Source organism: Myotis yumanensis, unplaced genomic scaffold (assembly GCF_028538775.1).
Source record: "Myotis yumanensis isolate MYYU_CA2020_CCGP unplaced genomic scaffold, mMyoYum1.0.hap1 SCAF_6, whole genome shotgun sequence".
In the NCBI taxonomy this organism is placed as follows: domain Eukaryota; kingdom Metazoa; phylum Chordata; class Mammalia; order Chiroptera; family Vespertilionidae; genus Myotis; species Myotis yumanensis.
Window position 1 is genome coordinate 93,562,725 of NW_027223757.1, and position 21,919 is coordinate 93,584,643.

General features: G+C 61.5%; 1 protein-coding gene across 1 annotated transcript; it reads left to right on the forward strand.

The window, feature by feature from the left end:
• Nucleotides 1–1,379: 1,379 nt before the first annotated feature.
• IP6K3 (inositol hexakisphosphate kinase 3) lies at nt 1,380–21,304 on the forward strand. Its single transcript, XM_070418765.1, is given in 7 exon segments — nt 1,380–1,489; nt 10,627–10,946; nt 15,221–15,279; nt 15,281–15,429; nt 16,385–16,559; nt 17,444–17,620; nt 19,588–21,304. Coding segments are annotated over 6 exon segments (1,224 nt in total). The 5' UTR covers nt 1,380–1,489; nt 10,627–10,750; the 3' UTR covers nt 20,056–21,304.
• Nucleotides 21,305–21,919: the final 615 nt, after the last annotated feature.

Below are 21,919 nucleotides of genomic sequence, written 5' to 3' on the forward strand. Positions count from 1 at the left end.
GGCCGTCCCAGGACACCTTGTACTTTACTGCTAAGACATCTGTTGAGCAGCTTGTGTTGTGCCAGGCCCGGAGTGGGTGCAGGCACGCTGAGCAGACAGGGGCCGGGAGACCTGGGTGCTGGCCCAGCGCTCACCACCGGCTCCACTGCTCGGTGAAGGGCATGGGGGCCGAGGCTGCCTGTGGAGCGAGCTCTCCACGGACACAGGAGAGGCCGAGGGGGGGGGGGGGGGGCGGGCAGTGTGGTTCGGAGCTGGAGGACAGTCCGGGCCTGTGAGAGCCAGCAGGCGGAGAAAGCGAGGCCCGGGGGGGAGGGAGGGGCTCAGAGTCAGAGGCTGGACCAGACCCCTGAGCCCCGAGGCTGCTGCTGAGCTCTGGGGGCCGAGCGCCACACAGAGAAGCAGGAGGGGACAGCTGGGCCCAGGCCGGGGCACCAGTGCCAGGGACCCTGCAGCCACAGGGCAGGGCAGTTGAGTTTCCTGAAGGGCAGACTTCAGACCCTCCAGCACGTGGTCCAGGCTCGCCCAGGCCTGAGCTGTCCCGTGACAAACCCCTGTCCTTGGCCTCTGCTCCAGCTGTCCCTGCGCGGGCACAGACCTGAACTGACCAAGGCTGACCCTCAGCCTGCCCCCACCCACTGCCCTTCCCCTCAGACCACAGTCACCTGGAGTCACCCATTGATGCCACCTCCGTCTGCTCTCCTCGAAGCCGAGAGAGCTCCCAGCACACACCTGGCCCATCTGTCACCCCCACCCCTCGCTGCCTGCACACTCCAGCCCCAGTCCTCCCCATCGCTGCCTCAGGGCCTCTGCAGGCTCTCCCTTACCCAGACCATTCTTTCACCCTCCCCCAAACCCAACACCCTTTCTGGTGCTGCTCCCTCCAGAAAGCCCTGCTGCTCCCCGACAAGTAGGTGAGGGGTCCCCCTCAGCCCACCACCCCCTCCCCCACCGTCACCCAGGACTGCAGCCCCCTGGCAGCAGGCACTGCCCCAGGCTCCTGGGCCAGCCTGTCTCCAAGCTGATTGGCTGCCTGTCCTGCTGCACCACTTCCCTTCTCCCTGGCCGGCCTGGGGGAAACCCTGGGGAAAACGGCAGTGAGTGGGGGGACGAGGGGGTGCAGGGAGATGGGGGAAGGAGAATGTGACCCCCACCCTAGCCTGCCTCACAACTGGGATCAAAAAATAACCAGGGGCCTTGGCAACTGGCCCTCGGCTGCCAGGGCCGGACATCAGCGGCCCACTCCTCCTCGCCTCCTCCTCCCCCTCCCTGCCCAGAGCAGCAAGTACCAGCTGGCAGCGGGCATGCCAGGCCTGCCAGCCCAGGGTCAGGTGGCCTCCCCGCCCCGGCCACCACAGCCTGGCCCCCTGCGCAGACCTCTCCACAGTGCCACCGTGACGGTGACTCCTCCACCCCGGCGGGGGAAGGCCTGTGCCCGCGCCCTCAGCAGGCGCTGGACCCTCCCTCCACGCTCTCCCGGCAGGAGGCCCTGGTGAGTGCGGCCCTGGGGGAGGCATGGGCATGGGCTTGCTGCCCCCTGATGGTGCCAGCGGTCTGAGGGGTGGGCCTCGCCTCCGTCCAGGGCTGATTAAGGATCTGCCCCATGGAGGTGGCAGTGTGTCCGTGTGTCTGTCTGTGTAGGTGTGGGGGAAAGTTCCAGCAGTTCAGCAACATAGAAATTCTGTCATTTGCTTTTCTCCCACCTTGGTCCCCTCCCCTAGACTAATTCCAACCTGCAGGAACGCAGGGTGTGGGGGTGCTGGGCTGAGTTGGGGGTGCTGGCTGAGCAGGAGGGGAGGTGCTGGGCTGAGATGGGGGTGTTGGGCTGAGTGGGAGGTGCTGGGCTGAGTTGGGGGGGTGTTGGGCTGAGTTGGGGGGTGTTGGGCTGAGCGGGAGGTGCTGGGCTGAGTTGGGGGTACAGGGCTGAGTGGGGAAGGGTGCTGGGCTGAGTGGGAGGTGCTGGCTGAGCAGGAGGGGAGGTGCTGGGCTGAGTTGGGGGGTGTTGGGCTGAGCAGGAGGGGAGGTGGTGCTGGGCTGAGTGTGGGGGGGTGCTGGCTGAGCAGGGGCGGTGCTGGGCTGAGGAGGGGTGCTGGGCTGAGTAGGGGAGTTGGTGCTGGCTGAGCCGGGGTGACAGAGGAAGCTGTAGGGGCAGGGGCAGGGGTTGGAGCCAAACATGATTCACACTCCACACGGGGTTTAACCCTTAGCAGAGGCAGCTGTCCCAGGAGAAGTGGGCACCGTCCCCTGGGCCCAGGAATGTCCTGTCCCAGCATGTCCTGTCCCGGCAGCCTCACCCTTCCACTGGGTGGGACCAGGGCTGGAATGACATCAGCGCGTGGGCGTGGCCTGGGGACTGAGTGGGCGCCCCATGAAGTGGGGGCAGGTCGGCCGGGGGCAGCCCGCCTGGGCAGTGGCAGAGTCTTTGGGGCCCCTCTGCGTGGTCTGGGCTCCCCAGGGAACCTGGCTTGAGCCTGAGTGTCCTTGGTCCTCAGGATCTGGGGACCCGGAAACACCCCTGCCAGGCCCCTTCCCCAGGGACCCGACCCCAGGGGCCAGGGGCCAGTGTCTCCAGCGTTTAGAGCCCCAGTTTATTGTGAACCGCTTTACTGAGAGAAACTTTAAGCCTGCGGGGGGTGGGGGGGGGGCGGCTATAAGGAGCGCTTGCACATCCCACACCTGGCGTTAACGCGTATTTTGCCGTATTTGCTTCACCAGCCAAGCTCAGGCCGAGTGTGTGAAACAGTTTATAGACGTCCCGGCGCCCCACCCAGTAGGTCATTCCGCCGCCGCAGTTAGCGACTCCCCCGTGCTCCGCTGGAGCCGCCCGGACCTAGAAACGCCTGCAGGGCCTTTGGCCCCTGGGCCCTCCCGCGCCTCCTCGGGTGGCAGGCCAGGCCGGGCCTCCCAGCAGCAGCTTCCCCTGCTCTCTCCAGCTCCGAGCAGGGCCCGCGAATAACTCCTCCCCAGGCAGAAACCCGCGTGCGTCTTGTTGACCAGCAGCACAGGGACAGCAGTGGCACAGGCTCCTCAGGGCAGTGGCTGGAGGGGGCGGGCGGGGCGGGGCAGGAGGGCAGGGAGGGGCCACACCAGCGCCAAGCGGCAGCCCTCACCTTATGCTGGTTACTCTTCCTCCTCCCCCTGTGGGGCCCGCCTGCCCCCAGGAGACCTGTTGAGTGGAGGTGCTGACGACCATGGCCCAGCACCCTCCCCCATTTCCTCCTCCCCCGCAAGCCCTTCCTTGGTTTTGGGATCCCTCCCCCATGAATTGAGCCAGTCACCCCACTTCTCAGAATGTGTCTCATCCAGGGCAGGAAGCTTCCGAAGCCAGACAGCCTTCAGAAAAAGCGGGGGCAGTGCCCCGGTGGGCGGCTCAGGGGAGCTCCTGTGCCCCAAAAGGGGGCAGGTTTGACTCCCCGTCAGGGCACATGCCCAGGTTGCAGGGCACGTACAGGAGGAATTGATAGATGTTTTTCTCTCACGTCAATGTTTCTCTCCTCTCTCTCTTCCTCTCTCTAAAATCAATGAAAACATACCCTTGGGTGAGGATTGAAAACAAAAATAAACACCTTTTAAGAAGAAAGAAAAGGCAGGGGTGGCAAGCAAGGAATCTGAGGTGATCCATCTTGACAACTTCTGAGCTAAAACAGGTGCCCGGGCTGCCTGAGGACAGGCCCACAGAGCCAGGCGGGTTAGGAATTCGGGTTAGGAATGTGCTGGTCGCCAGGCCAGGGTGGTGGTTGTGGCTGAGGTTTTGGCCGACTCCCTCTGGGAGGCCGTGGTGGCGGCTGCCCTCTGCTGGCGAAAGGCTCGCTCGCTCGCTCGCTCGCACCGTTCTCCCCAAGAGGCTCCCTCTTCAGTTGGCCAGTTCAGCTCTGAAGGGCCGTGACCGCACACTCACACACTCATCTACACGCGCGCACCGCGCACTTGCTCCACCCCCTGTTGTGTTTTGACCTCAAGCAGAAGTTTCTCTTGCAGCCATAGCTGCCATGCTCCCCACGGGCCAGACCTTCCACTCGGCTCCTAAGTCTCTTCCACGCGGTGGCGGCTGGTCAGACCCTGAGATCCTGAGAGAAGGGGGAGGTGGGGCGGGTGTCCAGGGTCGGGGAGCATGAGGGCTGGGTTTGGCAGCGTCCAGGATCTGGGTGTGGCTTCCCGGGGATGTGCTGGGTCACTGGCCTGGCCCAGGGTGCCCGGGGCTGTCTGAGGTGGGGATATGTTGGGGGGCGGAGAAGCCCCCCAGAGCGGCCCTCCTGCGCTCGGCGGCTGAGCCAGCTGGGCCCCGGGCGCCGTGACAGCGTGCAGAACACTGTGGCTGCGGGGACATTTGTCAGCGCTGAGGCTCCTAGACCAGCAGTCGCCGTATTGAAGTCATATTCGTCCCCCGAGCTGGAGGAACAGAGGGAGATTGTAAATGTTAAGAGAAAAGGAGAGAAAAACCTTCTCTCAAAGGGTAGAATCAGCCTGGACATGAGTAGGTGCCGCTGAGGAATATGAAGACCGGCTCTGCGATAGAGCCGCTCTCGGCCACGCTAGGCGGCGGCGTGCGCGGTCCCCCAGCGTCCGGTGCTGACCCCACCGGCCGGGGACCCCAGGCGAGGACACACGGCCCACAGCCCGAGTCATTTTCAGAATGATCTTAACACGTGACTTTTCCTCCGGAAAATCACCTTGTTCTTTCCCACCGGATGGCCCTCTCCCCCGCAGGAGAAGCAGCACAGCCCCGCCCGGCACCACCCAAGCGGCTCTCCACGGCTTCCGGGTCCCCTCCTCCCCCACAGACGGAAGGTGCTCCCGGCATCTCCAGGCGCTAATGGTGCCTGTGCGGCCTCTGGCTCCGAGAGGCCGCCCGGTGGACGACAGGGCCTCAGAGGCCGCGTGCAGGCCAGCGGCTACGCTGCCGTGAACCCACAGGCCGCACCTGAGCGTTTCAGATCTCCGTCTTCCATCGCTGCGAGCTGTCTCTTCACTGTCTCCTCCCAGAATGCCCCTCCCCGGGCTTATTGGGAGCCAGTCCCCAAGGCTCCACCCCGTGACCACAGGCGCCCCTCCTCCCGGCAGTGAGCGCACCGGTAGGCTCCTCTGATCGCTCGGCAGGTGCCCTCCGTCCCCTCTGATGCCCAGCAGTGTGGGGCCACGAACCTGGGCCTCGTCTCCCCGAGCAGCCGCCCTCCTCCCTCCGGGTCCCTGCACACATATTCCCCAAAACAGCCCCTCCTCAAGGCCCCCGCCCCCAGGCCAGGCCAACATCCCTCCCCCTGACCCTCCCACCACCGCCACCTCAGCGACAGCAGCACCTCCCCTCACCTTTCCAACTGGGGCCCTTTCAGCATAATTTTTCCCCACGAGTCCCCTGCGATACTCATACACATTTAGTATCTGCTGATTGAGAAAATGCATGATGATAAAACTCCTAGGAATGCGATAATGCTTTTAAATGCCTCTGTGTCTCGGTAATCACCAAAGCGCTCGCACACACTTGAGAAATGATGGTGCTCCGTGCCGTGGAGTCTGCAGAGGATGCGGTGCTGCTGCGGCTCTGGGCAAGGTCTCCACAGGCCCGCGGGCGCCCTCGCCCGGGCACTGATAGCCCACCTGCCCGCTGCCCCGGCTGCGGCGCCCACACGCCCAGCGGTCAGGCTCCTGGAAGGCTCCCGTGTCTGATGTCGGCTGCCGAGGCACACCGCGTGGAGGGGCCTCGGACAGGACGCCGGCCTGAGCGCCTGCTTGGGTCCCAGGACCCAGAGATGCGCGAGGGGCAGGCCAGGCAGGAGCCTGAGGAAGTCACGCAGTGCTCAGGAGCTCAGGACGCTGGGAAAGCCTCACTCCGCCAGCGGGAAGGGCCCGCTTGAGAAACAGGCCGGGACTGGAAAGCCAGGGTGCACAGGCGATGCTCAGCGGGAGCGGAGAGTGTAGAGCTGTCTTTGTGCCATGAAACATCCGCGTGTCTGACCAAGTGAGGCCGCTTCCAGCTAAGGGCCTGTCCTGGGCATCTGGCGGTGGCCGGCGACAGGAGAGCAGTGCTGCCTAGCAGCCACCCCCAGCCTCCGTGGCCTGATGTGACAGCGTCTGCTTCTCTGTCGTGCTGCGTATGCAACACCTGCCTCCCCACGTCCACGGCCAGGGAACTGCTCCCAACGCTCCCGGTGAGAGTGACCGGTTTAGGGAAGAGGTCAGCAGGAGCCAGTCATGTAGCCACACTAACCTTCAGAGAGAGAGGAAGGGCAATCACACATGTTCCCCGCGGAACGCCGGGTCAGCGGTGAGCAGCCCGACAGTGACCGCGGTCAGCGACTTGTCTCCGGAGCTGACAGGCCGATGCGAACAGCCCACAACCACATCAGTCCAAGTCTAAACCCTGACCAGTGTGCTCTGTGGCTCCTCCTGCCCTCTTCCCTAAAATGCGAGTGGCAAGTTTGAAGCAGATACACTTTCTGTAGCCCTGGCCAGTGTGGCTCAGTGGTTGGAGCATTGGCTTGCACACCTATGGCTTTTGGGTTCGATTCCTGGCCAAGGGCATGTCCCTGGATTACAGGTTCGATCCCCGGCCCCAGTCAGGATGCATGTGGAGGGGAACTGATCGATGTGTCTCTCACATCAATGTTTCTCTCTCTCCCCTCTCTCTCCCCTCTCTCTCTCTCTCTCAAAACCAATAGAAAAAAATATCCTCAGGTGAGGATTTAAACAAAAACCTGTAATGTTCAATGACCTCAAGTTCAGCGCGTGGGTCAGGGTTAGGTGCAGGCAGGCCCTCAGGAAAGGAAGCGCCAGCCGACACTCACCAGCTCAGCATGATGGGTGCACCCCTGCTGTTGTCACTTGTCCCCACTCTGGCAGCCAAGCACAGCCGCAAGCCATGCAGCCCTCGACCTCCTTTCAGACCAGGGCAGGCCTTGCGACCCAGCGAGGGCTGGCTGTCACTCAGGCCCAGGCCCTTCCACGCCAGCTCAAGGGCGGCCAGAGAAATGGGCCCTGACCCTCCTGGAGTGAGGCCCGGTATGTCCTTCAGGACGACCCAGTGACAGGGCAGGAGGACACCGACCAGAGCCACCCGTCCACTCCTCCGGGGAGCGGGGGCTTTAAGCTGAGCTCTCCAGCTGCGGGCATCTCGCCTCCTCCCTCTCTTCCTCCTTTATCCTAACGCCCTCTTGTCCCTCCCCAAGGAACTCTAGGAAGGATGCTGGGCAGTGGCCTGGGCTGGGGGAGGAGGCGTGGGGTGTTCGGTCCGCGTCAGAGGGCCGTAGTGAGTTCTGCGTCAGAAACGGAGCAATGGTTGTCAGGAACGGAGCAATGCCCTCCCAGCACCAGGCTGAGTCAGCTGAGAGTCACGCACTCAGTGACAAGCGCGTGGTGGGGACGCGGGGGACGAGGCCTCCATGGAGCGTCATGACCAGGCTGCGGCGGTGGGAGGGAACGCAGTGCGTCCAGGGCCTCGGCCAGCTGGCGGGACCCCGGGACAGACCTGGGCTCCTGCTCCTTGCCCGGTGCTATCAGGACTCAGACCCTGGCCCAGAGGCTGAGCCCAGGCCAAGGCCGCGCCAATGACAAGTGCCTGTGCTGCAGAAGGAAGGCCCGGCCGAGAGAAGTCTGCGGGTGAATTAGTTCCTGGGACTCCAAGGAGGAATGAGAGTGGAGGCCTTCCCTGGTTTTGTCCCAGAGCAGAGGCTGCACCCCAGACAGATGGGAAACCTCAGCTTCTTGGGAATCCAAGGTCAGCTTCATGCCACGGGGAGGCCACGGGGAGGCCACAGACACCTCCCTGGGCAGCAGAGCCCACCTGCCAGCCCAGCAGGTGCTCCGTGCTGCTCCCACGCCCTCTGCCCTTCCGCCACCCCTGCTTACCAACCTGTAAGCTGAAGCCCACAGCTCGGAGTCTGAGGAGACGTCACCTAGATACACGCTAAGAGCACCCTTGAGAGAAAGAGCCTCAGTTTCCCCCGCTGTCCAGTCCAGCTTTTTGAAAAGTACAGGGTGACTGCCCAGCAGACAACCATTGCTCCGTTCCTGACTCTCAAAGTAGATACACAGTAGCCTCAGCCGCCCTGCGGCATGAGGGGAAGAAGGCTCTGGGCTAATGTTCAAATCCCCGCTTCCCCACACTAGCTGGTGCACACGGGCAAGTCACTTAACCTCTCTGTGCCTCGTTTTCCTCGTCTGTGAAATGGGCTGATGACACAGCTTCCCGAGTGGTTGTGAAGCTTTAACGGCTCATCTACGTAAAGCACCTGCAACACTGCCCGGCCCACACAGGGGCTGCATTACCACCAGCATCACATCCTTCCCACGCTGCACTGTGAGCTGCTGTCCTGGGCTTAGAGCCCCTCAGGCCTACCCAGCGCGGGAGGGGGACGTGGGGGGCTGCTGGGGCGCCGCCGGGGCGTGTCAGCGAGCTGGGCTGCTCAGCTGGGCAGCCTGGTTAGTGCGGGGCCCGGCCCAGGAGACAGTGTGAGGGACGGGGCCCAGCTTCCTTCCAGGAGTGGCTCTAAGTGAACCTTACAACCTGCTGTCCCTCTGGTGACAGAGAGTCTCTGCCTCCTCTCCCCAGGGACAGGACAGGAGAGCTGGCGAAGGCTGCCCCGCAGGCCAACCTGGCCAGAGGGGTGTCGGGCCACCTCGGTTTTTCTCTTCCTCCGTCTGACCTCCGCCAAAGTCGCAAGCAGGACTGGGTTTGCCAAGCAACTGTGACATCAACTCAGACTTGGTTGAGTTGATTTCTTTTCTTTTTTTCAAATATATTTTTATTGATTTTAAAGAAAGAGGAAGAGAGAAGGAGAGAGAGAAACATCAATGAGAGAGAGAGCGAGAAACATGGATTGGCTGCCTCCTGCAGGCCCCCTCCTGGGGAATCGAGCCTACAACCCGGGCATGTGCCCCGACTGGGGATCAAACAGGTGACCGCTCGGGGCCTGGGCCGATCTCCGATTTCCCCCTGTATCTCGATGCCTCTCGCCAACTTCTTTTCTCAGGTCCCAGAACAGGCTCCCAGGTGGGCTCACCTCTGCAGTCTGAGAGCAGAGCTGGGAAAGGCTTGGGCTGTGGTCTCAGGCACAGCCCCCACCCCCCTCCCAGCCACCAGGCCTGGCCTCCTCACCCCAAGGCCTCCCCAGCAGCCCCGCCTGCCCAGCCATGCTCCAACCATGCAGGCAGCTCTGAAGCCTCACTCTGCACCCGGGAAGCAAATGCACAAACCAGGCAGAACACGCCTGCCGCTTCCTGCGGGCGGGCACTGTGCCTCAGAGCAGTAGCCGATGGGGGGAGGCCCCTGAGGAAGGATGAGTGGACTGGGGTTTTCAGGGCCTCTGGGGCTCTCTGGGCCAGGGTCCCGCACACAGTGATGTGCTAAGAGCCAGCCGGCCTCGCCCCGTCTGGACTGAAGGTCATTTGGAGGGTCCATCGTGCCCAGCGCTGCCCAGCCTGGTCACATCCTCAGCCGGGAGCCCAGCAGAGGGGAGTATTAATAACTCGGCCATGACAGGCACCGCTGTGAGAAGTCCTCGCAGATGCGAGGAGTGTAAGCCTCTGGGAAGTGCCTCCTTGGCCCCCTCCTGAGACAAGGTCAGGACGCCTGTAGGAGCTGCATCTGCAGCCAAGTCCCAGCATCTGCCTGAGGCCAGCAAGCCCACCCTTCGGGAGGAAAGGTGGCGGAGGACCAGGCCCAGAGACAGGGAGTCTGCTTTACTTCCCCTCTGCTCCTGGACCCTGCTGGACCCCAGGCCAGGCGGCTGGGGCCTCGCTTTCATCATTTGCAAAGTGGTGGTGAAAAAGCCTGCCTTCCTCCAGGCAATAAAGCCAGAAATACTCACAATTAGATTAATCACCTTTACTGAGCACTTAGCTCTGGGCCCTGGGCTCACCTGTTACCTCAATTCTGTCCCCAACTCCATGAGGCAGGCACCATGATGATCCCATTCCACAGTTGGGAAGACTGAGGCCAAGAGAGGTTTAAGAGGCCCAAGGTCACAGCAGTTGTGTTGTGGAGCCATGGAAACCCATGGTGCACGGCTATACCTGCAGAGATGAAGCCTTGCAGCGCCCCAGGCCCCAGGGATGCTGAGTCCCCGACAGCAGGGACCTGCTCTCTTCCTGGGCCTGGGGTCATGTTCCCCCAGGGAGGGGGCAGCATGACGGAGAAGTTAAAACAGTCTCTGCACTCTGGAAGCCTACAGTCGTGGGAACTTTGATTTTTTTGAATATTTAATGTTTGAATATTTAAATGCAATATTTAAATGCAATATTTAATGTTTGAATATTTAAATGCAAAAGATACAAAAGTGTATTTACTAATAGAGAAGTCTCCCTCTCAGCCTGCTCCCCGGGGGCAACCACTGTTACTAGTTTCTTGTAACCAATTATTCCAGGAGTAATCGATGCCCTTTTACAGTCTTGTTCACTCCCGGTGGCTGGGGGTGGGGGGGCTCTGTACCCTCCCGGTGGGTGGTGGCTGGGGGGCTCTGTGTCCCTCCCCGGGGCTGGGGAGCTCTGTGTCCCTCCTGGGGGCTGGGGGCTCTGTGTCCCTCCCAGTAGGTGGGGGCTGGGGGTCGGGGGCTCTGTGTCCCTCCCAGTGGGTGGGGGCTGGAGGCTGGGGGCTCTGTGTCACTCACATCACTTCCTCCCTCCTCTGCTTTCCAGGGGCCCGCCGAGCCCACAGCTGGGAAGAACGCTGTGCTATGACAGCTGCCAAGGCCCAGGAGCAAGGTGAGGACCTCTGACCGCCCGGCCTTCTGTCCTGGAGCTTCGACTGCTACCTCAGGACATGGTTGTGCAGGACAGTGCGGACCCCGGGGACGCCGGGCTGGTGCTCCTGGAGCCCTTCCTGCACCAGGTGGGGGGGCACCTGAGTGTGATGCAGTACGACCAGGACACCGTGTGCAAGCCCCTCGTCTCCCGGGAGCAGAGGTTCTACGAGTCCCTGCCCCTGGCCATGAAGCGGTTCACCCCGCAGTACAGAGGTGAGCGACCGCGCAGGCGCGCTGGGGCCGCACTGGGCCAGGCCGGCCTGGTGTGTGTGGCGGTTGCCATGGAGACATGCCCGTCTCCCGCAGCCGGTCGGCTGCCCTAGTTTCTCTGAACTCTTCACGTCCGGGGCTGGAGCATAATAGGACTTGGAGTCCTTCCAAATTAGCTCAAGCACCGGCTTCGAGGAATTAGAAACGAGTGAAGTGGGCGCGTGGCTGGGCTCGGGAGCACGTGGCTGGGACACAGGCCCGCGGGGACCTGCCCTGGGCCTAGGACAGGACATGGCGGAGCGGGGACACCTCGGGTTTAGGAAGCCTCGTCCAGGGCAATGCAGGGGCGTGGGCTGCCTTCCAGCAGGGCCTGGGGAGTCGGCGGGTGGGGGGCTGCCCACTTCGGGCCCAGGCAGGACCTCCCGACAGAGCCGCGGCTGTGGTCCACGCCCAGCCTTCTGTACATGAGGTTCCTGGGCCCAGGCATGCCTGCCAGCCCCAGGCCCGAGGGCTCAGCTGTGACGGCGATCGCTGCCCTCCTTGTCCAGGTGTCGTAGTGCATTGCAGTGATCGAGAGCCTGGAGCGGGCCTGTCTACATCGGCGCCCCAGTGCGGCTGATCTCAGACTGCACCCGATCACTATGGGGCAGAGAGAGAGAGAGAGAGAGAGAGAGAGAGAGAGAGAGAGAACGAACTTGCAGGTTCCCGGGGCCCACCCCGGAGCTGGGAATCGGAATCCCGGGATTAGGGCCCAGGGAACTGTACTCAGCATGCTCCCATTTGGGACCCATGGGTTGGGGGCCGAGGCCTGAGCCCTGGGCACTGCTTCAGTCCGGCCTGCCGGGCCCTCCTGAGCGCCTGAGACCAGACAAATGCATCAGACACTAGACGGGCACACAGCTGGATGCAGCCTGGGCGGGCCTCCCCTGGGGCCTTCTGGGACTCTGTGGTCACCGCCCATCTTGTCAGAGCACCACTGGAATGAATGTCTGTCCTTTCGAGTCTGAACTCAACCCAGAAGGGGTGGCAGGGCCTTGCATGGGTGGCCTCCTGCCAGCGGCATTTCACGCTTCAACACAGCTCTGGAGCACAGGCCCCGGCTAAGCAGAGAGTAAGCGAGGCTGCCGCCCCTTCCCGTCCCCATGTGCCCGTTCCTCCAGGTGGGACTGCACCACCCTCGGGACCCTCGGGCACTGGTCTATTGTGCACCCCCACCCCTGCCCTGACTGCCCCCTCGGGCAGGGCCCATCCCAGATCCAGCCGCCTTGGGGCTCTGCTAGGTGATAGATTAATCTGACCGAGGCTCAGAGCTACACACATCACCAGCCACGGGTCGCTTCTGTCCCCGCCTTGGGCTTCCCTCAGGAGATGGTGTTCCCAAACATCTGCTTCAGGGAACCGCAGACACCCCCCAGGTGAGGCCACGCAGCCCTGCGGAGGGGGGGGGGAGGGGAAGGCAGAGCCCCGGTCTAGGCGACACCAGATCTGAGGTTCCAATGACGCAGACACGCTGACCCCCTCACGAGCACACCTCGGGGCCCACTAAGGAAACACACGTCTACAGACACTGGCGTAGGCCCCGCGGGGACCCTCACCCTCAGGGCAGGGAGCTGAGGTGGGGAGAGGGAAAGGGACCCTCAAGGCTCTCAGCTGGGCAGGCGTCATCTCACACGGTTAGAGTCCCACCAGCTCGGCCTTGGTGGCCCCTCGGTGCCCAACACAACTCCCTGTGCGTAGTTGGCAGGTCCAGACCAATCCTCACAGCAGCCCTCTGCGGTGGGACTAGTAGCCCCATTTCACGGTGGGGAACCTGAGGCAGAGAGGTCACCTGACTTGCCTCGGGCACACAGCCAGTTGGGGGCAGAGCCAGGATCCAAAGCCTCAAGGTCTGACTCCCAAGTGTGGCTCTGGCTCCTCCAGCTACTCTTCCTGCAGAGATGGACTCCCCAGATGCCAGTGCCCAGGCCGTCCAGCCCAGCGAGGAAGGGACGGGACGTGCCCAGGGCCACTGAGCTAGCGACCTGCGGTGCCACTCCAGTGCCCACAGGCTGCCACGGGGTCTCCCTTTTTCTCCCCAATCGGAGGAGCCCCGGCATGAAGGGCTGTTTCCGAAGTGGCCGCTGCACCACGGGGCACGGCCCTCCCTGTCACCGCCCGCACTGTGTTGGCCACAGGGCTGCTGGGCAGGGTCCTCGCTCCCAAGTCCAGCCTCCCCGAGCCAGGCGCTCTCCCTGGGCTTTTGCTGGCTCCCGGGTGTGACAGCGTCCTGGGCTGCCTCCCTGTGCCTCCCAGCCTGCCTGCCGGCTCCGGGTGAGTGAGGACGCGCTCCCAGGTCTGGCTGGCTAGTGGGTGAGCCTGGTTCATGTTACAGACAACGAGAGGCAGATAAAGGCTCTCATGAGCTTAAAAATAAATACGGGACAGGATATTCAAGGCTGAGGCAGCTGCTCAGCTAAACCTAAGCTGCTGAGACAGTGGCATGGCGATCATGGCAGTGGGCACTCGTCTGCCCAGCTGGCACGGCAGCAGGTCGTGCTGCTCGGGGAGGCTGGTGAGCAGGCAGCCGGGACTCTCCAGGCCGGGGCAGCGTTCTGGGAGCCCATGGGCCTCTGAGGCCTCGTCCCCATGGACACACAGGGCAAGCGGGAGGCCAGGCCAGGGCCCACATGGCTGTTGACGAAAAGAACGATCCAAGTCTCCAGCAGCCTGGATTCCACCGACACCCGGCTCCCGTCAAGGAGGCAGCTCGAGACTGTTCGCAGGGCCGGTCTGCGCTGGGCCCCAGGCCTCGGGAGGAAGGGCACCTCCCAGGAAAGCCTCAGCCCCCTGGGACAGCTGTCCCCCTCCACAGCCAGGTCGGGTGCGGCTCCTCAGGGCGCCAGGCCTCTCTCGAGCCCCGTGACCACAGTCAGCCTGCGCAGCTGGTAACAGATGGCGGCCCCTGAGGCTACGCAGGGTGTGGCAGTCACTGCGGGGACCATGGGGTAGCAGGGCCCGGGGTGAGCGAGGAGAGCAGAGTATTTTAGGAGCTGGAGGAAACGAGCGTCAGAAAGAGGGCACCGGGAATCTGAGGTGACAGGACCCCTGGGATCGCGCTGGCTGGGCAGACGGCTCCGGAGAACAGCTGCTGAGTTAGGGAGAGGGCCGAGTGTCCACTCCACCAGCCTCGGAGGGCCGGGTGGGATGCAGGCAGGAGCTCAGCCTCCTTCAGAGCGGGTTCCACAGACATTACCACGAACGCTGACAAGGTGACCCTGTGGCTGGGCAGGAAAGAAATATCCGGAAGCCCAGGCAGCCCAGCCTCAGTCAGGGACCAGCAGAGAGTGAGAGGCCCCTGCAAAGGAGTTGACGTGAAGAGCATGTTTTAAAGAAACCATTAGCACGAGAACTCAGGAACCACAGGGACGCTGGAAAGCTGTCACCCCCAGGCCCACGGACCGAGTGCGGGGCCGGCAGCACTGAGACCTGGCTCTCCCAATACCACGCGTGGCGGTCTCCTGCGTGGAGGGCCGCTCCCTCTTCGCCAGCACCCGCTGGCCGCCAGCCCCAGGCACGAGGCCGGAGTCTGCCATGAGAGTGAGAAACCCAAAGGGGCCGCGAGCCGTGACCCTCGGGCCGTGCTGATCACCCGTGGCCGCCGGCGGAGGAGCCCAGTCAGCACGCACTCGCTGGGTTTCCTCGCCCGCCACCCCCAGGGAGGAGGGGGAGGCCCAGCCTTGGCTACACCGCCAGGGGCCAGAGGCCCTGTAAGCTGGGGCATCTCTCAGGCCCAGAGCACCACACTCCTCCCACAGTCTTCCTGGGCCGGGTGTCTAACCAGAGGAACGCTGTCCAGGCCAGAGAAGGGGAGGGGGATGAGTACGAGCCCCGCAGGCTGTCACCAACGAGGGAGAGAAAGGACGACGGAGGAGGCAAAGACCGGGCAGGAAGGAATGGCCACTCCCCTCCCTGCCATCTGACGGGGGCCCCTCTTGGCAGACCAGCTCTGACGCCCCAAGGTCGGGCCCAGCTGGGCAGCTGTGGTGTGACTGGGAAGGGGTGGCTGTGCATAGGGGGCCTGTGCCAAGGTGAGCCCGCGGCTATGTCCGAGGGCTCCGGCTCTGGGCTCATCCTGGAGCAGGTCGGCTTCAGGCTAAACCAGGCCGGTGCCCAGGCTCTTCCCTGAGAAAGGAGCCGGGGAAGGGAAGGTTGACCACCGCCATGAAACTGCTCAGCAGGATGCCGCCCGGCCCGTGCAATTCCCTCTGGTTTCCCCACCCCTCCCGTGTGCTCTGCAGGCACCATCACGGTTCAGCTACAGAAAGACAGCCTGGGCCACCTCAGCCTGGTCGCCACCCCCCCTGCGGGAGGACCAGGAGTCCTTCCAGGTCTCCGCGGGGCCGGCGGTGGCGATATGGCAGAAGCTCCAGCAGACCACCCGCGGCGGCGGCGCGGGGCCCCTCGCCCAGTGGCAGCACGCCCGGCTGGCACACGCGCTCCCGAAGAGGTGAGGCCACTTGGCGGTGACAGAGCTGGGAGCTCGTCCCCAGCGGGGACCAGCACTGCCCCCCCCCCCCACCTCCGTGCCAAGGCCCAGGGCGCCCGCGAGGCCGGGCAGAGAATGAGAGCGCCAGGGAGACTGTCTAGAACTGTGACAGGAAGGGGCACCTCTTCTCCACGCCTCTCGAGGGAGGGCTGGGGCGCTCACCGGGGAGCCCCAGGCAGAGCCGCATTCGGCAACTGTTTGTTTCATTAAATTCCTGTTTCACTGAGACCATGAAGCGTCTCTGGGCAGCTGTGCAGAGCAGAAACCCCGGAAGACCGACGTGGAGGAAGGGCGGCCAGTCTCAGAAACCACCTTTCCTTAGCTCCTTAGCAGATGAGAGGCCGCGGAGTGCAGGCGCCTGGGCACCGAGGGCCCTGGGGAGTCGCCAAACCCTGGAAACGCGGCTGACCTTTTCCAGATGAGAAGGATCCCTGGGGGTTTAACGTTTGTGGGAAAACAGAAGAGCTCATTCCGGGAAAGCGCCCTTCCCCGAGGAGCACAGCAGAGCGAATTAAGCTACGACTCAGCATCAGGAAGCCAGGCGCAGAGGGCAGGAGAGGGGCCCAGGACCCACATCCCCCTCCCCCCCCCCCCCCCCCCGTGGCACTTCCCAGGCTCAAGGGGACAGCCTAAGCCCACCCCTGCTCCTGCGGCTGCTGCCCCGCAGTGCCCGCCTCCGTGAGGCCATCAGAGGCGGACACGTGCCTTTGTGCCCGCTCCGAGGGGAGGCTGCAGTTGGCCAGCCCCGGTGCCGGGCGGTTGGACAGAAGGGCGTCCGAGGCCCTGCCGTGTCCTGGAGAGGAATCAGGGGTCAGCGGGGTTGGAGTCCAGCCCAGGAGGGCCCCGCAGTCACAGGGGAGGGCCCCTCTCCATCCTCGGGCCTGGCCCTGACTGTCCTGTGCTCCCTCCACTGCAGCCCGGCCACTGCCCTCCTGAGGTCCGAGTTCCACCTCAGCACCCACGTCGCCTTCCTGGTGGAAGATGCTAACGGGAACCAGGCCACGAGGGGGAGCTTGAACCCGTGGGGTCTGCACTGCCACCAGGCCCACCTGACCCGCCTCTGCACCGAGTACCCACAGAACAAGCAGCATCATATCCTTGCCAGCCCCCCTGCCACGGGGTTCCCAGGGCAGGAAGGTGCACCTATGAAAGAGGGGGGGGAGGCAGGAGCCCTCAAACCTGGGACCTAGAAAAAAAACAGTTCTTTCCAAAAACAAATCAGAAATGTTGTGAGAGCCAGACTGGGAGTTCAGCAGAGCCTAGTGCCCTGGTGGCCACGGCTGTGTCTGCCCCAGCGCTGGGGGCTCTGTGGGCAGGTGGGAACGGCGACTGCCCCGCTGGGTGGGGATGGCGGGGCCTCAGAGGGCTGGGTGGGTCCCCTGCACCGCACCCTCCTCCTACCCCGAATTCTCCCCACTGATGGGGAGGGGGGGAGGCTCCCCCTGAGGGAAGGCCACGGTGGGCCTTAGGGGAGGCATCCCCCCACCTCAGGCTGCCCTGTCCTCAGTGAGCAAACTTGGGCCCGAAGCGCCCTGTCCCCCTGGCTCCTCCCTGCGCTCGGGCGCTGGTGTCACCCGATTCGCTAAGACACACCTGCAGCCCTAACCCCTGAGAATCTCGGCAGGATAATGCCTCCACTAAGTTAATATTCCTGCAACTCCTCTCCCCACAGGGACGGCCCATTCGGTGACTAGGGGTTTTAGCCTATGATTTTCTGCCATAAACTAAGTTGGGCAAGGCCTGCCCGGGTTTAGGGCCTGCATTTAAACTCCAACCTCAGAGCGAAAAGGGAGAAGCGCGCCTGCTCACTAGCTCCCTAGAGTGGGCTTGTGAACGCAGACCGAGCTGCGAAGCGACCTGCGACCTGCGTCTCTCCCTAGTGTGCCTGGCCGCCCGGAGAGAAAGCCCCTCCCCAGGCGCCGCCTGCCTCCGTGGGCGGCCTTGGCCTTGGGACCTTCCTTAACCAGCGTGACCACGGTTCCTGCTGCTGGAAAACGTCGTGTCCCAGTACAAGCACCCCTGCGTGCTGGACCTGAAGATGGGGACCCGTCAGCACGGGGACGACGCGTCCGCCGAGAAGAAGGCGCGCCACATGACCAAGTGCGCGCAGAGCACCTCGGCCTGCCTGGGCGTGCGCATCTGCGGCATGCAGGTGGGTGGCCCCGGCATTCCAGGGGGGCGCGATGCCGCCCACCCAGGCACCGGGCTTTGGGGAGCATCAGAGGCGCCCCGCTTCCCCCGGGAAACACATCCTGTCTGATGCGCTGTGTCTTTTAAAGAGCGCCTCTCAGGACAGTGGTGCCAACAGTCTTGGGCAGCTGAGGCCACAGTGGCCACGCGGTCCTGCCCGAGTGGAGACCAGAGCTTTGAGGACCGTGTGTGCGCAGCGGCTGGGAAGGCGGGAGGAAGAGTTCTCTGTCGATTCTGCGTTCTCTGAACGATAAAGCTGAACTCCTCCTTCCCGGATACTTCCCGTGAGGCAGTCTGTCTCCAAGTTGTATTTTTGTTTTTTTAAATATATTTTTATTGATTTCAGAGAGGAAGGGAGAGGGAGAGAGAGAGAGAAACATCAATGATGAGAGAGAATCATCGATCAGCTGCCTCCTGCACGCCCCCCAGTGGGGATGTGCCCGCAACCAAGGTACATACCCTTGGCCGGAATCGAAACTGGGACCCTTCAGTCTGCAGGCCGACGCTCTATCCACTGAGCCAAACCGGTTAGGGCTCTCTGAGTTTTTTTTGGACGTTCTCTCTTCTTACACCACTTTTTCTGCTTCTTGCTACTTGTTCTGGTTAACAAAATGGGAAGGTTACAACCTAAGCCCGGGCGAAGGAATGGTTACTTTTTATTGCCCCAGACCCCGCACCTTATTTGTGCTGCTCCGGTGTGGCTCATGCAGAGGCCGCGGACAGGAGGAAATGAACGTTCTCCATCGGTTTGGTCTCACAGTCTATCCACTCAAAGCACAAGCAGACACGAGGTGGCGGGAACGTCACAGGGCTCCTTAATTGAAACCACTGCCCATGAAGCGGAAGCCGAGTCTGTAAATTGGTTGCACAGCAGGCTCGGAACACAGTCCTCAGGAGCAGTAGTGTGCCGAGCTGGGGTGTAAACGGAATCTCTCTGGACCCTCTGAGACGGATTGGACGTGTCTGGAAGGTGGTGCCTGGCATGTATGGCTGATGGCTGATTTAGCAGCCGGTCCCCAACCCTCCAAAGGCAACACCAAGTCTATCCTGTCTTCCTGACACTTTTCAACACTGGTTTTCTGTAAACGTATCATGTAATCTGAAAGCAGGAAAGGCTGAGACACCGTGTTGGCCAGGTACGCGCAGCCCTTCCCAGGTGTGCCAAGCAGCCAAGCCATCCTCTGGCCAGGCCCGCTCTGGCTGCCTGTGCCGTCTGAATGACGTGGGGCCGCTGCCACTGTCCCCCATCAGTGCCTCTTCCCTGCTCCCATCTGGTGGCCCAGACATGACAGGGGACAGGAGAAGCTGGTGCCAGGGTGCGGAGTCACAGCCCCACAGAGCTGCTGGGCCCCCCCTCTGATACCCAGGCTCCCCTCAGCTGCACGGACGCCCCCAAACTCCATCTACCCCTGTTCTGGCCCGTCTTTTATCTTCAAAATATTCACCCCACTCTACCCGAGAGCCATTATTGTTTCCTTAGGATCCCAGAGAAAGGACTTCATAAACTTCGTGGGGGAAATGCAATCTAGTTGGCTTTCCAAGGCCATTGGCTGTGACTTCAGATTCCCACGAAAGCTTCCTCGCTTGGGTTTGCTAATGTCTGAGGAGGGCCCAAAGCCAGGGTTTAAGTCATGGTTTGGGGTTGACACTGGAAATTTGCACGAAAGGAGATCCAGCCCTTTTCCTCGTGGGTGGGGGTCGCCTCTTAGGGTGAAGGGTCTCTGGCCCTGGGTCCCGTTAGAGCTTGTGCGGGAAGCAGCGCAGATGTAAAGCTGAAGGGCGCAGAGGAAGCTGCTGCTCTGTGCGTCTCAGCATCCTGCCCTGCCCCCCGGGACTGTTTATGTCATGTCAGCTTGTGACGCTGAGCTGGGCAGGTGCAAGGTTTTGTTTGTAATTTTCGCATTTTCTCTTTCTTTTTCTTGACATAAGGTTTATCAAACTGATAAGAAGCACTTTCTCTGCAAAGACAAGTACTATGGAAGGAAACTCTCAGTCGACGGGTTCAGACAAGCCCTCTATCAGTTCCTGCACGACGGGACCCGCCTCCGGACAGAGCTGCTGGGGCCCATCCAGTGCCAGCTGCAGGCCCTCCTCTCGGTCATCAGGAGCCAGAGTTCCTACCGCTTCTACTCCAGCTCCCTCCTGGTCATCTACGACGGGCAGGAGCCGCCGGAAAGAGCCCCGGGCAGCCCGCACGCGCAGGAGGCTCCGCAGCCCACGCCCGGCAGCTGCCCCGGAGGCCTCCCCAAAGTTGACATCCGGATGATCGACTTCGCTCACACGACATACAAAGGCTCCTGGAATGAGCGCAGCACCTATGACGGACCAGACCCGGGCTACATTTTCGGCCTGGAAAACCTCATCCAGATCCTGCGGGACATCCAGGAGGGACAGTGAGACGTGGTGGCCCCCCCGTTCTGGAGCACAGTATCCAGAGAGACCTATTGGTAGCAAGGATAGTCTAGACCAGTGATGGCGAACCTATGACACACGTGTCAGAGGTGACACGCAAACTCATTTTTTTGGTTGATTTTTCTTTGTTAAATGGCATTTAAATATATAAAATAAATATCAAAAATATAAGTCTTTGTTTTACTATGGTTGCAAATATCAACAATTTCTATATGTGACACGGCACCAGAGTTAAGTTAGGGTTTTTCAAAATGCTGACACGCCGAGCTCAAAGGTTCGCCATCACTGGTCTAGACACGCCTTAGATGTCTCTGTAATAACATAGCTACATTCAGGAGCCATCACTCCCACGGCAGGCTGAGTGAAGAGCCGCTGAAGAAGGCAGCTCGGAGATAACTCACACGCCTGGCGTCTGTGCTAACGCTGGTCACCCAGACTGGATGGTCCGGGTGAGATGGCGCATGAGGTAGAGGCGGCATCACAGTGAGACTCTGCAGTGTCTGCACGGAACATGCTTTCTTGTCACGCTGCAGTCCTGGCCGGCTGTGAGGCAAGTCCTCATTGAAGAGGAGGCTCCCGGTCATGGGTCTGCTTCATGGGCGGCCTGTGCCAAGGGCAGGGCGGAGGTGAGGAACGCCTCCTACCTCCCTCAGAGGCACTGCAGGGGGGCAGGATGAGTGGGACAGATCTGCCATCTCACCAGCTGCAAGCCCAGGTTCTGCATGGACAGGACCATCCCACATCCCAGCAGCGCTGGCAAACCAACACCCGGAGCTCCATTTCTGCCTGTGGAGGGAAGGTCTCTTTCCGGACTTCCAAGTACAGTGGGGCCTTGACTTACGAGTGCCCCAACTAACAAGTTTTTCAAGATACAAGCCATCTCTCAGCCGATTTTTTGCTTTGAGTTACGAGCTAAAATTCGGGTTACGAGCCAGCTTCAGATACCCCACTGCTAGTTGGCGCAGCGAACGTCACAGTGAACGCCACAACATCAGCCCAGCATCACGTGTCTCACTTGTTCACTTTTTTATTTGACATACGAGTAATTTGAGTTATGAGCTCCGTCACAGAACAAATTAAACTCGTAAGTCAAGGCCCCACTGTACCTACTGGGAGCAGCCATTCTGCCAGAACCTGACGGTGAAGTGCAGCTGCCAGGGAGGTGGGATGTGCATGCGGAGGAGCCTCAGATGTTAAGCTACTTGCTCAGCTTTCTGTTTATTTATTGGGGCGGGGGGGGGGGGGGGGGGGGTCAGAAGTGAGGAGCCTGGAGGACCGAGGAAACCAGGCGCAATGTTTACAAGACCGGTGGGAGGACGAGTATGAATGCGGAACAAAGAGCAGCCGGCTCTAATTAATTCCTCTTCGGCGGTGTGCAAGCCATTACAATGCCCTGGAGTTGAGCACGGAGATGCGTCACCCAATTAGGGAAATAAATTTGTTAATAAAATTGCTGAGGTCATCAGTGATTATTTGGTGTGCCTTATTACCCTTCCTGTTTATTTATTCTGATCATCACACTGTACGCTGGCTCCAATTTATGGTGACTAGAGTATTCAGCAAGAACAGTTCACCGATTTCCAGCAATCCCTCGGGCCCCGGTGGGAAATGGTAATAAAAGATTTGCATGCATCTGCAAGGCTTTCCTGTGAACCTTACACAATGCAAAACTAAATAATTTCTGGATTCTCGTGGCTAATTACCATCAACTTTCCAAAACCCATACTGTTAGAAGGAAAGAGTAGCCTGGCTAACAAAAAACTTTTGTTCAATTTTGTGATACATCATATGAATTTCAAAGCAAGTTAACTTCCCTTCTTATGTTTGGCTGAGGTGATGACACATGAAT